This window comes from Physeter macrocephalus, chromosome 12 (assembly GCF_002837175.3).
Source record: "Physeter macrocephalus isolate SW-GA chromosome 12, ASM283717v5, whole genome shotgun sequence".
Lineage (NCBI taxonomy): Eukaryota > Metazoa > Chordata > Mammalia > Artiodactyla > Physeteridae > Physeter > Physeter macrocephalus.
The window spans coordinates 51,055,155-51,068,885 of record NC_041225.1 but is presented as its reverse complement, the minus strand read 5'-3'; the positions used below and the strand labels follow the sequence as shown (position 1 = coordinate 51,068,885).

Below are 13,731 nucleotides of genomic sequence, written 5' to 3'. Positions count from 1 at the left end.
TATATTATATATATCTCAGGGGGAGTGTAATATCAGCAAAAATCAGACTGTTCCCTCTTGCTTTGGTCTAATTTCACTAGTTATTAACCAGAAACTCAGTAACATCTAAGTTAAATGACTAGCAAGAAGGTTAAAAAAGAAAAAGAAATCACTATTGAGGGAAATAAGGTGCTGAAATCATCCTAATTTGTTTCCAGTTGAAGAAACCAAATGACTCAGCCAGGATGGAGGTTATCAGCTGATATGGGGAGGCTGGTTAAGAAGGATTGAAACAGGCCAAGTAGCTTTGAAGAGAGATTCTCAGGATGGTGAAAAGGAATCCAGCGAAATACACATGCTAAAGAGATGACCGGTAGAAATAAAGGAAAAAAGGACACGCCAAGTTAGAATGTAGGTATTTTCAAGGAGAGGGATGACAAGTGAGCAAAAGCCTCACCATGACCAACTGGTCGAATTACCCTGAGGGCTAGGAAATATTCTATGCCCTGGAACTGCTATTCCCGCCAGGAAGGTGGTTTCGTATGCTTTTTTTTTTTTTTTTTTTTCCCACAGTACGCGGGCCTCTCACTGTTGTGGCCTCTCCCCCTGCGGAGCACAGGCCCCGGACGCGCAGGCTCAGCGGCCATGGCTCACGGGTCCAGCCGCTCCGCGGCACGTGGGATCCTCCCGGACCGGGGCACAAACCCGTGTCCCCTGCATCGGCAGGCGGACTCTCAACCACTGCGCCACCAGGGAAGCCCGTTTCGTATGCTTTTAAAAAAAAAAAAAAAAGGTTGACTGGGGACCTGTGATTTGCTAGCCTCCATCGCATAATCGCCAGGAATGAGGCAAGGGGAAAGACAAGAGAGGCAAGGCGGTGTGTGGCCCGAGGAGGAACAGTCCACCTAAGCCCTTTGGTGTCAGCGCTGGAGGCAAGTTACCAAATGCAGACACCAAGGAGCCCATGGTCAACGTTTTTATTTCTACTTTTAAAACTGAAAGTAAAATAAGTCACTTTTCACTTCCACTGAACAAGAGATCTCCTCTTGATGTTCTGGACCTAAAATTAGCTCTCGGTAAAAATAAAACCCCCAAGTACTCCTTAAAACATGCTAAAATTTGTTCTTCTAAGGATCACACATTAAATGGTAGAACCTCATTTTTATGTTTAACTATGAAATACAATTTTCATGTGGAAGAATAGATGTTTCTAGCAAAAATGTTTTTTTATCAAATATTTGAAGCATGAATGAACTGAACATTACTCTTATGAAAATCACCATACATCCAAAAAACTGGTTAAGTGCCAAAATTTTATCTTTAATATTATTTTCAAACTTACTTACTGCACTTTATGGAAAAGTCTTCCGGTGTTACATTTACCTTCTTGATTTATGCTTCATGTAAGGGTTACAAAAGCTATCAAAATTGAACTTAAAGTGGGTCTGTGAATTATCAAGATCATGAATTTCATTATTACTTTTTAATACTGAGAGGATCAGATCCCACAGGAGGATACTAGGGCCTTCTGGAGATGTGTCAAGTTACCCAGTAAACCAAACTACCATCAACATTATACTGTCTCTGCTTTACCAGTTCTTTCTGATCCTAGCCATCAACAAACGTGGCTCACGATAGTTAAATTTATATTTAACACTTGTCTGCAACAGTGCAAGTTATAGGATTAAGACATTAAATTGCCCTGTGAGAGTTAATACACTTCCCTATGTGGGAAGCACGTTATGGAACAAGAAACTGAGTAGACTTTTTTTTATGCCTACCCCATGCCAGTGAAATTGGGGCCACTCCTTTTTTGATAATATTATGCCCAGTATTTGCAGGTATATTTCTTTCTCTTCTCTTTAACTCTACTTGACCCTGCTTGAGAAGTCAGTTGGTGATTCCCTGGTATAAGCAAGGCACTTAGATAAATTTATGCTTTCAGGGCATTAGGCCATTATGTACTCAAATGAAGGATAAAGAATCATCACTTCTTAATATTCAGCTCCCACCCAGAAGTTCATGGGAGCTTTGGCAGGATCTGCCCTTGAGTTATTAATCTTCACAGCATAAATTCAATCAATTATATTCATAGTGAATATAACTGTCTCCATTTCCAACTGGAGAAATCAAGCACAATGTTCTTAACAGGACCTGAGAGGCACCTGTTCAATACATGAGTGAAAGAGTTAAGCTGCACCAGGTCTAGTCGCTGTGCAGGCGGTGAGCACTCATCAGGAAAGTGCAAGTCCAACAGGGCCTTCTGGTCTCTCCACACTTTCAAACATCAGACTTAGGGCTCTAGAAGCTACGGATAAAACGCAATGGCTTTTCTTAACATCCAAAAGGAAGTCTAAGGTTACACACAAATGGGAAAAGCTCTTTGCATGTAATTTTTTCCACTGATTCAACCTCGTATGTTCATGGTTTGTACAAAAGGGATAAAAACACACCGCATTATTAGCAACTAATTTTAAAGTCAGAAACCACAAATAACCCAAGCTGCCCAAATCATCCTGTGTGCTTGTGTGGCCAGGAATGAATGTGAGCACACAGTGGGGCATGTCTTACCTGTGCCTGGAAGGGGACATTTCTCACAGTGTGGGCCCCAGGCCTTGCCCACACTACAACAGCAGAGCTGCTTGGTGAGATGAACAGACAGGGGGTGCATACACTGCCTTCCGGAACTGACAAGTCGGTAACAGGGCCCTTTCTCCTCAGAGATCACAGGGGTGTCCGCTGAAGCAGAGAGATAAGGCCTGACGTCACCCGAGAAACGAAAAAAACCAGTTCGACATTTCACATAATAGTAAAATGAACCTAAAAGTTTGGATTAGAAGTCATACTTCAGAATAAATCTGTCTAGATGTAGGGCATTACCCTTCTTGATTTAGGGTCAGTTGACCAAATGAGTTTGAGAGTCAGGACATCAAACGTCCCTGTCTCTGTCTGGTCCCTTCTTCCATTTTAGTTAAGTGTTGAAAATCAACTATGTGTGCGTGAGTGAGAACAAATAATTTCAACCAAAATAAACCTGCCCAAATAAACTTAACTATAAAACCTAATTATTAAACTCACTACCTCGTTTGTTGTCTTGTATTTAGCCATAAGAGAGGTAGTTCTAGAGCAGAATTTGGTAAACAGCCAGGTATCACGGAAAATCAGGAACTGAACATAGTAGATACTACAAATCAGCTATCACTCTTCTTGCTTGGAGGACCGTGAGAGCCTGCAGGGCCCTATCCGGTCTCATCCTAGGCTAGCGACCAGCAAATGGGAGGCAGAGAACAGCTTCTGACCGGCAATGCCACACAAGGCCCCCGGTCCAGCCAGACAGCACACCAGAGAAGGAACAGATGACAGCCTCAACCCCTCAGGAAACATCGCAAAAGCACATCAGCCCATAGTCATCCAACACCTAAGTCCTCATTCTGATTCTTCTTCTATAAATTTAGTAGATGAGACTTCATTAATCTAACAGCTACTGGGCACACAGGGCAAATATGAGAATAAGAAAGACATGTCCCTGCCTTCACAAAGATCATTTTCTAGAGTAAATGTGCATGGAGAATGTTCTACAGAGCCAGTTCCAGGCCAAGTCAACACTGCTGAATAGACCAAGCTTGATGGTCACCTCTCTGTTCATTCCCCCATGTCAACAAAAGCTCTTCTCTACTGCATCACTGTCCGAATGAGCTTTTCCCAATTTGCCTTTCCCTTACCCAATTCCTCTAGCACCTGGCACTTCCAAATCACCTTCCTTTCCCGCTCAGAGCTAAATTTTCATTCTCACAAAACGAATGACATCTCCGCTACAAGAAACAACCTGATTCAATGAAAGCACTACAGCACAGTGAAGAGAGCAAGGGTTTTTAGAGCCAGACAGACCTGGGCTCACATAGTAGGTCTACCACTTGCCAGCAATATAACCTAGGGAAGTCACTTTGACTGGCTGCAATGGTTTATGTGTCAACTTGACTGGGCCACGGAACCTAGATAGCTGGTCAAAGACAGGTCTGAATGTTGATGTGAAGGTATTTTTCAAATGAGATTAACATTTAAATTAGTAGATTTTGAGGCAAGCAGATGACTCTCCAAGATGTGGGTGCGCCTTATCCAAGCAGCTGAAGGCCTTAGGAGAAAAAGAGACTGATCTCCCCAGAGGAAGAAGGAATTTTGCCAGCAGACAGCCTTCAGACTCTGGCTGCAACATTAGCTGTTCCCAGGACCTCCAGGCTGCCAGCCTACCCTGCATGTTGGGGCTTGCCAACCTCCACATTCATGTGAGCCAATTCCTTAAAAATCCCTTCTCATCCACCCACGCTATTGGCTCCATTTCTCTGGAGAGAATGCTAACTAATACACTGGCTGAGCCTCAATAACTCCCTCACTTATAGGTGACAAGCTCAATGTACAGACTCAAAATATCATGCGCTAAACGTTTGGTTCAGAGTAGACACAAAATACATGTCAGCCTGCCTTATTAATAAAAGCAGGTATCTCCATCCTCTCAAGGGCATTGGTACACGACTTTGATCACTGCTGTAGTGGTAGAATTTCAACAAAGTGAAAGCAGTTGAACAAAGGATATGGGTGAATTGGAGGGTGGAGCAGAGGAGACCTTCCTAAGGCTTCAAAACTTAGTCCCTCTAATAAGGCCAGGTTTGCCCAAGACGACTAAAAATGTGGTAAAAGGGAGAAGTTTCAGTCTTCTCCTCTCCCTTCTCCTATTCACTTTCTGGAGTCTATGCAAGTCAGCTATGAAAGATTAAAGGTCACAGAAGAAAAGTAAAAGAAAATTTAAGAGTATGGTTATTACCCCCCAAAAGGATAAGTTTCTGGAATGACTGACCATCACTTATATAGCATATGGGTGTGTATCTGTCTCTCTATATAAGTTGTATAACCTTAAGAACATATACTTAGTTCTAGGATAATCAGCTCACCAAGGATTTTGCTCCAAAATTTCTTCTCCAACCAAAGTGTTTGGAATTCACAACACATATTTCCATAGAAACAACATCAGGTCAACTCACAAGAGCCTATTTTACACGTGGTAGGGATTAATTATAACACTAATCACATTAAGGTTAGTTCTAGATCCCAAGAACAAGGGCCGTTTAAAGCAGAGCAGAGAGTTTCCCCAAACCCTGGACTTTGGCAGACGGTGACATTGGCCCCTTGCGCTAACTTGTCCACACTTGCTCCCTGGTATCTACCTCGCCCTCACATCCAGGGTAGTGATACTACCTTAGGCACCATCCCTGTTACACTTTGCTCCTCTATCCAAGGACTCTACTTTAAAGAAACATATCAGGCCTACCGCCCAGATTAACCCCAAACTCCAAATCAGCAATTCAGTTTTTAAGGGATTAGTATGTATATTTGTGTGTAAGTGAATTATAAGAGATTGCTTGTTCATTAAAGCAAGTCTCTGGTTGAGGCTCCATGCATGGCGCACACACACACAGAGAAAGCAAAACTTCAGGCATTTTATCACGTGGAGAATAATGACAGAAGTCAAGCAAGCTAATTCCTCCTAAACATCTTCTCCTGAAAGGTCTCTGTTTTATAGGTTTTTGTCCTTGCATCATTTCCTAACCCAGAGATTCTCCCTAAGTGCTAGGGTACTGGTGTTTTTTTTTTTCCACGACAGCTTCCAACGCACTTCAAGTGGGGGTCTTTAAGGGAATAAGAATCACTGGCTTACAGAGTCATCAAAACTCAGCTGTTGGTGTGTCAGGGAACATCAGACCATGCTGCAACTAAACATTGTGCTTCACCCCAAGTGCACATAATAATAAGCCATTAACTAATAAAAAATCTGCTCCTTCAAAGATGGAAGAAATCCCAGGAGGGGAAGCCATTGGAAAGGTCTGGCTTACACACCTAAATTATACTAATGCTCCTATGATTCAAATTTTCTTTGCTCTACAATTATGTGGATCAAAAAGTGTTAATTTATGCCTCCCTCAGATTTCTAACAAGATGTGCCCTTTAAAATGGCCTCTATTTTAATGCCTAAGTCACCTGTTATTCTTTTATCATTTCAAATGACTTATATGGCAATTCACTTATTTCATTAAACACCTCTAGCATTTTCACATTCAACATGATACATAAACCCAGGAACAATATGCTACTTAGAAAGATGCATGATTGGTGTTTTTACTGTCTGAGTATCTTTAACCACAGACTGAAAGGCTGGTTGTAAAGGCTAATTCATTAGTATACTACATTTATTATTTAAAATATAATAAACGTGATTATATAGTCTATTGCATTATAAGGATTTACACTATACTAAAAAAAAAAAATCAATACTGCCCAAAGATTGCTAAAGAATTGGTGGAAATGGGAATGGGACAGAGTAATGAGGAGGAGTTACAAAGCATGCTGGTAGGTTCATATATGTAGGTACCCTGAAATATGGGTTTTGCAGATTGTATTTTTTGTAGGATGTGTTGCTAAGATTCAGGTGCACAGATTCAGGTACTCTATATAGAGGGAAAAACATTTCAGAAGCATAAACCCTACTAGAAATGCCACATCAGTCAGTCAAGAAAACAAATCTTTTGCTCCTGGCGACAGACATGGGAAAAATCTTCCAAAGAAATAAACATATAGCTGTATACCCAAGTATAGTATTGAATCTTCACCATATATATCCAATGCTGATGGTGATTGCATAACAAACCACCGTGAGAAGGTAAGATGCTATGGTTCTCACATTTGGGCTCCACAATAATGTATTAACCAACTTATACTTAATTATAGGGTCGTACAACCAACTCTGATTATACTTTCAAAGCCATGCTGCTCTTATCAATTCAAACATAAATGTAAATATTATTAAGCAGATATAAATTAACCTGGTACTTGGAACAAGCTGAAAAACAGAGAAGACTTGAGGAGACAGCATATAAGCTAGGCTCTCCTACTAGTTTGTTTTCACTCCCCCACTCTCCCAAACACCTCCAATATCCTTATTCACTTCTTGGATGAAATGCCATATTAGAGTTTCATGCCATTAAAGCTTAAAGTCCCAATGGCATGAGTGCTGGGATGCAGGTGTGGGGAGCAAGTAACTGTTAGAAGGAGTCTGAGAGATGACTTTCCTAGGGAAGTAAGAGCCCATAGGCACCCTTTTCAGGAAATGGGTTATTAAAAATAAATTCTGCAGGAACCAAAATTTTAAAAAAACAATGATTCTGAGGCCATTGCAGAGTCAGACCAGCATTTTACAGTGAGACTAAATAGTGGCTCCGCTTAAATAGATGACTTGCTCCTGTCAATTTAGACCAGTTTCCTCTTCCTGATTAAAGGCTCAGCTTGTGGAGTGAGACAAACTGAGTTTCAAATTTGGGCTCTACCGCTTACAGGCTGTGTGACTTTTGGAAAGATGCTTAAACTCTCTGTGCCTCAACTTCTTCATTTCTAAAATAGGAAGAACAACACTACAAGCCTCATAGAAATCTTGTAAGTATTATATTTGATAATCCATATAAAGTACTCATCACAGTGCCTGGCACTTAGTAAGTACACAGTAAAGATTACTACATTATTGTCACGGTTTTGGTTGTTACTGCTCTTATATGGGAGCAAACAGTTGGCAAAGAACTGTCTGTACAACCTCAAGGCCATGATGCTGTGAGACCACTAAGTGAGGAAAACTAGGAGCCTAAGCTGAGACAGCCACAGAGGAGGTGGGAAGAAAAGAAAAGATAGAAAATAGATTATGAAGCTCTAATGACTTGCTTGGAGACCAAAGGAGATGACAGAGTCAGAGGTGACACAGAGGCTCCCAGCCTCATTTCTGGGGAGAACAACGTCACCATGGACAAAACCACCAAGTCAGGAAGGAAAGCCCATTTTTCTCTCTCTGCTAGAGAGATCTAGCAGTCATTTGCCCAATCAGCTTTATAAAAAAAAAAAAAAAAGGATCTAGAACTATGAGATCCAATTTGTTAGCCCCTAGCCACATACTACTACTTCGATAAAATTTAAATGAGATACCATTTAAAATTCAATTCCTTAGTCACACCAGCCACTTGTGACTAGTGTCTATCACATCAGAAATGTTCTGTATCTGCACTGTCTATCATCACAGAAAGTTCTATTGGACAGCATTGATCTAGCCCAAAAGTCAGCAAATTTTCTCTGTGAAAGGCAAGATAAATATTTTAGCCTTTGTGGTCCATTTGGTCTCTGTTTCAACTTCTCAGCTCTGCCACGGCAGCGTGAAAGCAGCCTTAGACAGTATGTAAATGAATGGACATGGCTGTGTTCCAATAAAACTATTTACAAAAACAGACGGTGGGACAGATTTTGCCCACGGGCTATAATTTGCCAATCCCTGATCTAGAAGCCTAAAGTTAGAGGCACAAAACCCAATTTTAAACCTCAAATGTCATTTACAAGCTATATGATCTTGAAAAGTTACTTAATCTCTCCTAGCTTCAGTTTCCTATTGTGTAAAATCATTCATATCTCATAAGGACGCTGCAGAAACTAAAAAGAAATGATGTTCATGAATATGACTGGCTTTTCGAAGGGATGAGTTCGGCATCTCATGGTTTCCAGAGTTAGGGCAGAAGTACATCTTCTCTCTAACCCTCTATTTCTGTCAGTGAGCACCAAGTGCATGGGTCAAGAATATTATGAAACAGCAAATATGCAGGCTCAAAATTCTTTTACCTGAGCCCTTTGAACCTGTGGACACACCCTCCCCAGCATTCATCCTGGAGCTCTTGAATTTCTGAAGAAAATTAATTGCAGCTTCAAAAGTCAGAAAGCTTTCCTACTCCGACTGCACAGGTTATTATACTTTTCTTGGATTGGCTCTGAGAAATCCTGGAGTTTCACCTTTCCCCACAGAGAGGTAGGAGCAGGTCTGGAGAATGCTACTGCAGCAGCGCCCTGATCCACAGACACAGAGGTCGGAGACAGCAAACGCCAGAACCCTCCTACTTTCTTCTTTCAGCTTGGCTAAGTCAAGGACAGGGCGCGGGCAAGGAGAGAAAGTGAAGTGCTTGCAACCTTTGGCTGCAGTCAAGGAATTCTGAGGGTGTTCACCTCAGCGTATTCGAGAACAGGGAGAGCTTCCCATTGCTCCTCAGCCACTGCCAAGTGCATTTCTTTCAGTTCACAGAGTCAGCCACACCTTTTATGGCCTGGATATGCCCTAAATTCATGCTGCCTGAGCTAACGTGGTCAATCTCCTCCATCTGCTTCCACGGTCTATCCAAGGCTGTTTTTATATCTTGCAAGAGCATTTACTCCAAATGATAGATAGCTTTGCTCAGTGCCTTTGTGTGTCTGTGTGCGTGCCTGTGCATGCGTGTGTGCGCCTGTGTGACCCCCAGTCTCCTTGTGCTACCCCCCCCATGACTATCAAGGGTACCACCAACTTGCCAGTGCTTTTTCCCCCTGCTTTGTAAGTATCACCTTCTCCCCTCATTCTTTCTCAAGACATTCCTTCTCTTCAGACTTCCTTATCAACTTCTTCAGAATATGGTTCACCAACAAATCAGACTGGATTGAACCAAGTCACAAATCCTGAAAGACTTTACATATCTCTCTGATGTTACATGTGGTAAATTCAGAGGGAAGAGAAATAAATCTGCCCACTCAACGCTGGTAAAGAGCCCAGGTTTTAACTTCAAACTCTAAATGGGAACATTTAACTAGCAACAAACGTCTCCTAATACTTATAGTTTCAGCTGTTGTAGCTGAACCATAAAATTAAATTATTTACTTTTTTTTTTTTTTTTTTTTTTTTGTGGTATGCGGGCCTCCCTCTGTCGCGGCCTCTCCTGTTGCGGGGCACAGGCTCCGGACGCGCAGGCTCAGCGGCCACGGCTCACGGGCCCAGCCGCTCCGCGGCATATGGGATCCCCCCAGACCGGGGCGCAAACCCGGTTCCCCTGCATCGGCAGGCGGACGCGCAACCACTGCGCCACCAGGGAAGCCCCTATTTACTTTTCAAATACAAATGGATGGTTGTTTAATAAGTTCAGTATTATCTGGGCAATGACAGGGAAAATAAGTGCTAAGGAAAGTGTGTTTCAAAAATCTCATTGGCAGGTTGCTACAATCTTATTAAAACCTGGATGTGTGTCCTTAGCTCTAGACATCAGATCTAGTCAAATAAAACATTTTGCGACCAGTCCTCTAAGTGCACCTAATCTACAACATTCAATCTAGTAATTTTAACCAGACTACAAAGCAAATTATTTAAGGAAAAACAAACAAATATTCACAACAAATTCTATATTCAAACTCTAAAAATGTTTTATGCTTAAATTATACAACTGTATTTACAATACTCTACTCATGTAATTCCGATCAGCCAGAAGTTATCCCTAAATTATCTGGATAGTGTCAACGATGTGATTTTTGGCCTGAAATTTCCAAATCCTTGCATCAGTTTTCAAGTGTACCTTGTATGCAAGCATAATTTTACAGTCTGATTTTACCACCCGCCCAAAAAAAGCCCGATAATTAGGTGCCTGCCTGCTTTATGATCAGAACTGTCTGTGAAAGAACACGGAAGAACTTATGGGCAAAATTTCCTAATCTGTATTTGACAGGTTTTAAAGGAAAGTAGTAGGAATTAGTAACAATGTTCCAGAACACTCAACAAACTCATCTAAAAGCAATGAATGAGATTGCCATTTTTGTTTTATTACATTTGTCTTTATTTCACCATGTCTATCCATCAGCTTAGGGCACAGAGTTAGAGATGCACAATTAAAAGCAAACGATGGCACCTTCATGAAAAATATGTCTTGATGACATGACAAATTTAAAACTGGGGACCAGAAAGCTACAACTTAACACATACCAATGCCACATTATAAAAACAGGTAAATAAAAACAAAAACCTAGCAAGATAAAAATTAATGCAGGATTGCTCTTAACATTATCTGACAGTTTTCTGCCATACATTAGTTTAAAATGTTTAACCTTTAATCGTATGTGACTTTGAAAAATCTGTTGCATTTGCCTACTTCGTAATAATGGGCACAAGTACCTTAAAAATAAGGTAGTCTTAAAAAATTCTGTGTCTGAGCCCTTTACATCTAAAACGCATACATCTCTAATTGTCAGGTGATCTATACTGATTACACTGGATTAGGTTTTGTGGCAAGAGTGTCTTTTTGGAGAAACTACATTTTCTGTACCAATAGTAGAACATAAGATTTGATGGAGGATTTGTATCCTTAACAAGTTAAAAAAAAATCTTGGAGACAGATTTGTAAGGCAAAATAGTTTAACTTCAGGGACACATATCAGTGGTTTTTGAGGACAACAGAATAGAATATTTGAAATTAGAACTGAATAAAAGAATCTGAAACACAGAGCCTTGCTAGCTATTTCCCAGACTCTTCTAACCAAGAAAGTACAGTGAAACCTCATTAAATCAGACAGAAGTGACTCAGAATTTGGACTAATTAAAGACAGAAGCTGGGACGAAGTTTCACTCCACCTAAATAATGCTTAAAATATTCATGAAGGAAAAATCTGTTTTCATGTCTTAGGTATGCTAATTTTAATTAACTGTTTCTTTGCATAATTCCTCTGGGTGCTTGTTCTCTACCTTAAGTTTAAGCTGTCATTTTTTCTGAACACAATAAAAATGCATTTTTTAAATAAACATAGATTTATTGTAGTATATCAGGCCGCCTCCTCCCTCCTGTCATTTTAATGACATTTTCCTGCATATTTACAATATTCAGTTGACCGCTGAGTATTTCCCTGCTTTTGGATACTTCCCCCTTCCCCCGACCAAAAAAAAAAACCCAGATGCAAAATAGTAATAAAAAGTGATCATTACTTACGAACACAACTTGAAAAGGTAGGATCTGGCCCAAATCCTATTTTGCAGGTACATCTATAGCTGCCCATGGTATTCAAACACTCACCATTAGGGCACACACCCTGTAGTTGGCATTCATTAATATCTGCAGGAAAACAATTCTTTTAGAGAGAGAAGTCAAGTTTTATGGAACAGATTCTGGCTGTAAATTGCATTCCCTGTCTTTATCACTATAATACCTCTCAGTTATAGTAAGTAAGAGATGCGAGCAACTTTTAATGCAGCAGCAGTCTAATCAAATCAAACATTTACTGAACATCTACAATTTAGCAAGTATTTACTATGCGCCTACTATGTACCTGGTTCTATGCTAGATCTTAGAGACTTACCGGTGAAAAAAACTGACCAAAGATGCCAGCCTTCACAGAGCTTATCTTTTAGTGTTAGTGTTTTTTAAGTATTATAGGGCATACAGGCAAGGCGCAGACTCTCGCCCTGGAGACACTTATAGTCTAGTTGTGCCTAACTATGTAAAAATTAAAGAAGTGAAAATTGTTATCACAATCAGAAGAAAGGTCATAAACCTGAAGAAATTAAATTATGAAATTGCCTGTATAGACAAATAAGAGCATTAAAGGAAGGTGGAGGTAAGGAAGACTGCAGCATGGAGAAGGAGGTAAGACTTCATCCGGTGTTGAATTTGGGGAGAAGCCAGATGGATGGGCAGGAAGGGGTGAATGATCTGCATGGGTGGACATCACAGCATGAGCGACAGAGATGGGAGAAGGAAAGGGATCAGGAAATCATGAGTCAAACCGTTGGCTGGAAAAGAAGTTTCAGGAAGGTGAATAGTTGGAAAAAGAGCTGGTTAAAGCCAGGCTAGGTTTGGATGCAATTTTATTGAAAAAAAGGAAATATATGAAAGGTCTGTGAGCAGGAGGAAGATATAATCAAGGGTGGGCTCTAGGGAAACACATCTGGCCAGCACATGGCTTGGTGAGATGAGATTAAAAGTTTGATCACTGAAGGAATAAAGCAAGTATGAGACTGGTGACAAGCCAGGTTAGTGAGGATAACCAGGAAGAGAAGGAATGAAGTTTTGTTTTCTGTTTGTTTTTGAAGGAACAACTGACAGTGCATGGTGTTTTGTGTTTGACTGGCCAACACGGCACTGGAGAAGAGGGTCAAAGATGCCCTTGAGGCTTCTAATCTGAGCAAAGAGGAAAAGACACTAATGGTTTTGTAGAAAGTTCTGTGAAGGAAAAAGGCAGATGAAGAGATAAGTTTTCCACATGAAAGAATCATGAGAGAAATGCAAATCAAAACTACAATGAGGTATCACCTCATACCAGTCAGAATGGCCATCATCAAAAAATCTACAAACCATAAATGCTGGAGAGGGTGTGGAGAAAAAGGAACCCTCTTCAATGTTCATTGCAGCACTATTTACAACAACCAGGACATGGAAGCAACCTAAGTGTCCATTGACAGATGAATGGATAAAGAAGATGTGCCACATATATACAATGGAATATTACTCAGCCATAAAAAGAAACGAAATTGAGTTATTTGTAGTGAGGTGGATGGACCTAGAGACTGTCATACAGGGTGAAGTAAGTCAGAAAGAGAAAAACAAATACCGTACGCTAACACATATATATGGAATATAAAAAAAGAAAAGAAAAATGGTTCTGAAGAACCTAGGGGCAAGACAGGAATAAAGACGCAGACGTAGAGAATGGACTTGAGGACCCGGGGAGGGGCAAGGGAAGCTGGGACAAAGCGAGAGAGTGGCATGGACATATATACACTACCAAATGTAAAATAGATAGCTATTGGGAAGCAGCCACATAGCGCAGGGAGATCAGCTTGGTGCTTTGTGACCACCTAGAGGGGTGGGATAGGGAGGGTGGGGGGGAGATGCAAGAGGG

The 13,731-nt window shown here is 40.8% G+C and overlaps 1 protein-coding gene across 8 annotated transcripts in view; it reads right to left on the bottom strand.

Moving 5' to 3' along the window:
- Nucleotides 1-13,731, bottom strand: part of LOC102973572 (latent-transforming growth factor beta-binding protein 1) — a 259,508-nt gene that overhangs the window by 151,000 nt on the left and 94,777 nt on the right. For all 8 annotated transcript variants that reach the window (XM_055089108.1, XM_055089107.1, XM_055089111.1 and 5 more), the window contains exons 6-7: nucleotides 11,823-11,945; nucleotides 2,551-2,718 (exon numbers count right to left, since the gene is read on the bottom strand). In XM_055089108.1, the coding sequence (XP_054945083.1) occupies nucleotides 2,551-2,718; nucleotides 11,823-11,945 (291 nt within the window). The remainder of the gene's footprint in view (nucleotides 1-2,550; nucleotides 2,719-11,822; nucleotides 11,946-13,731) is intronic.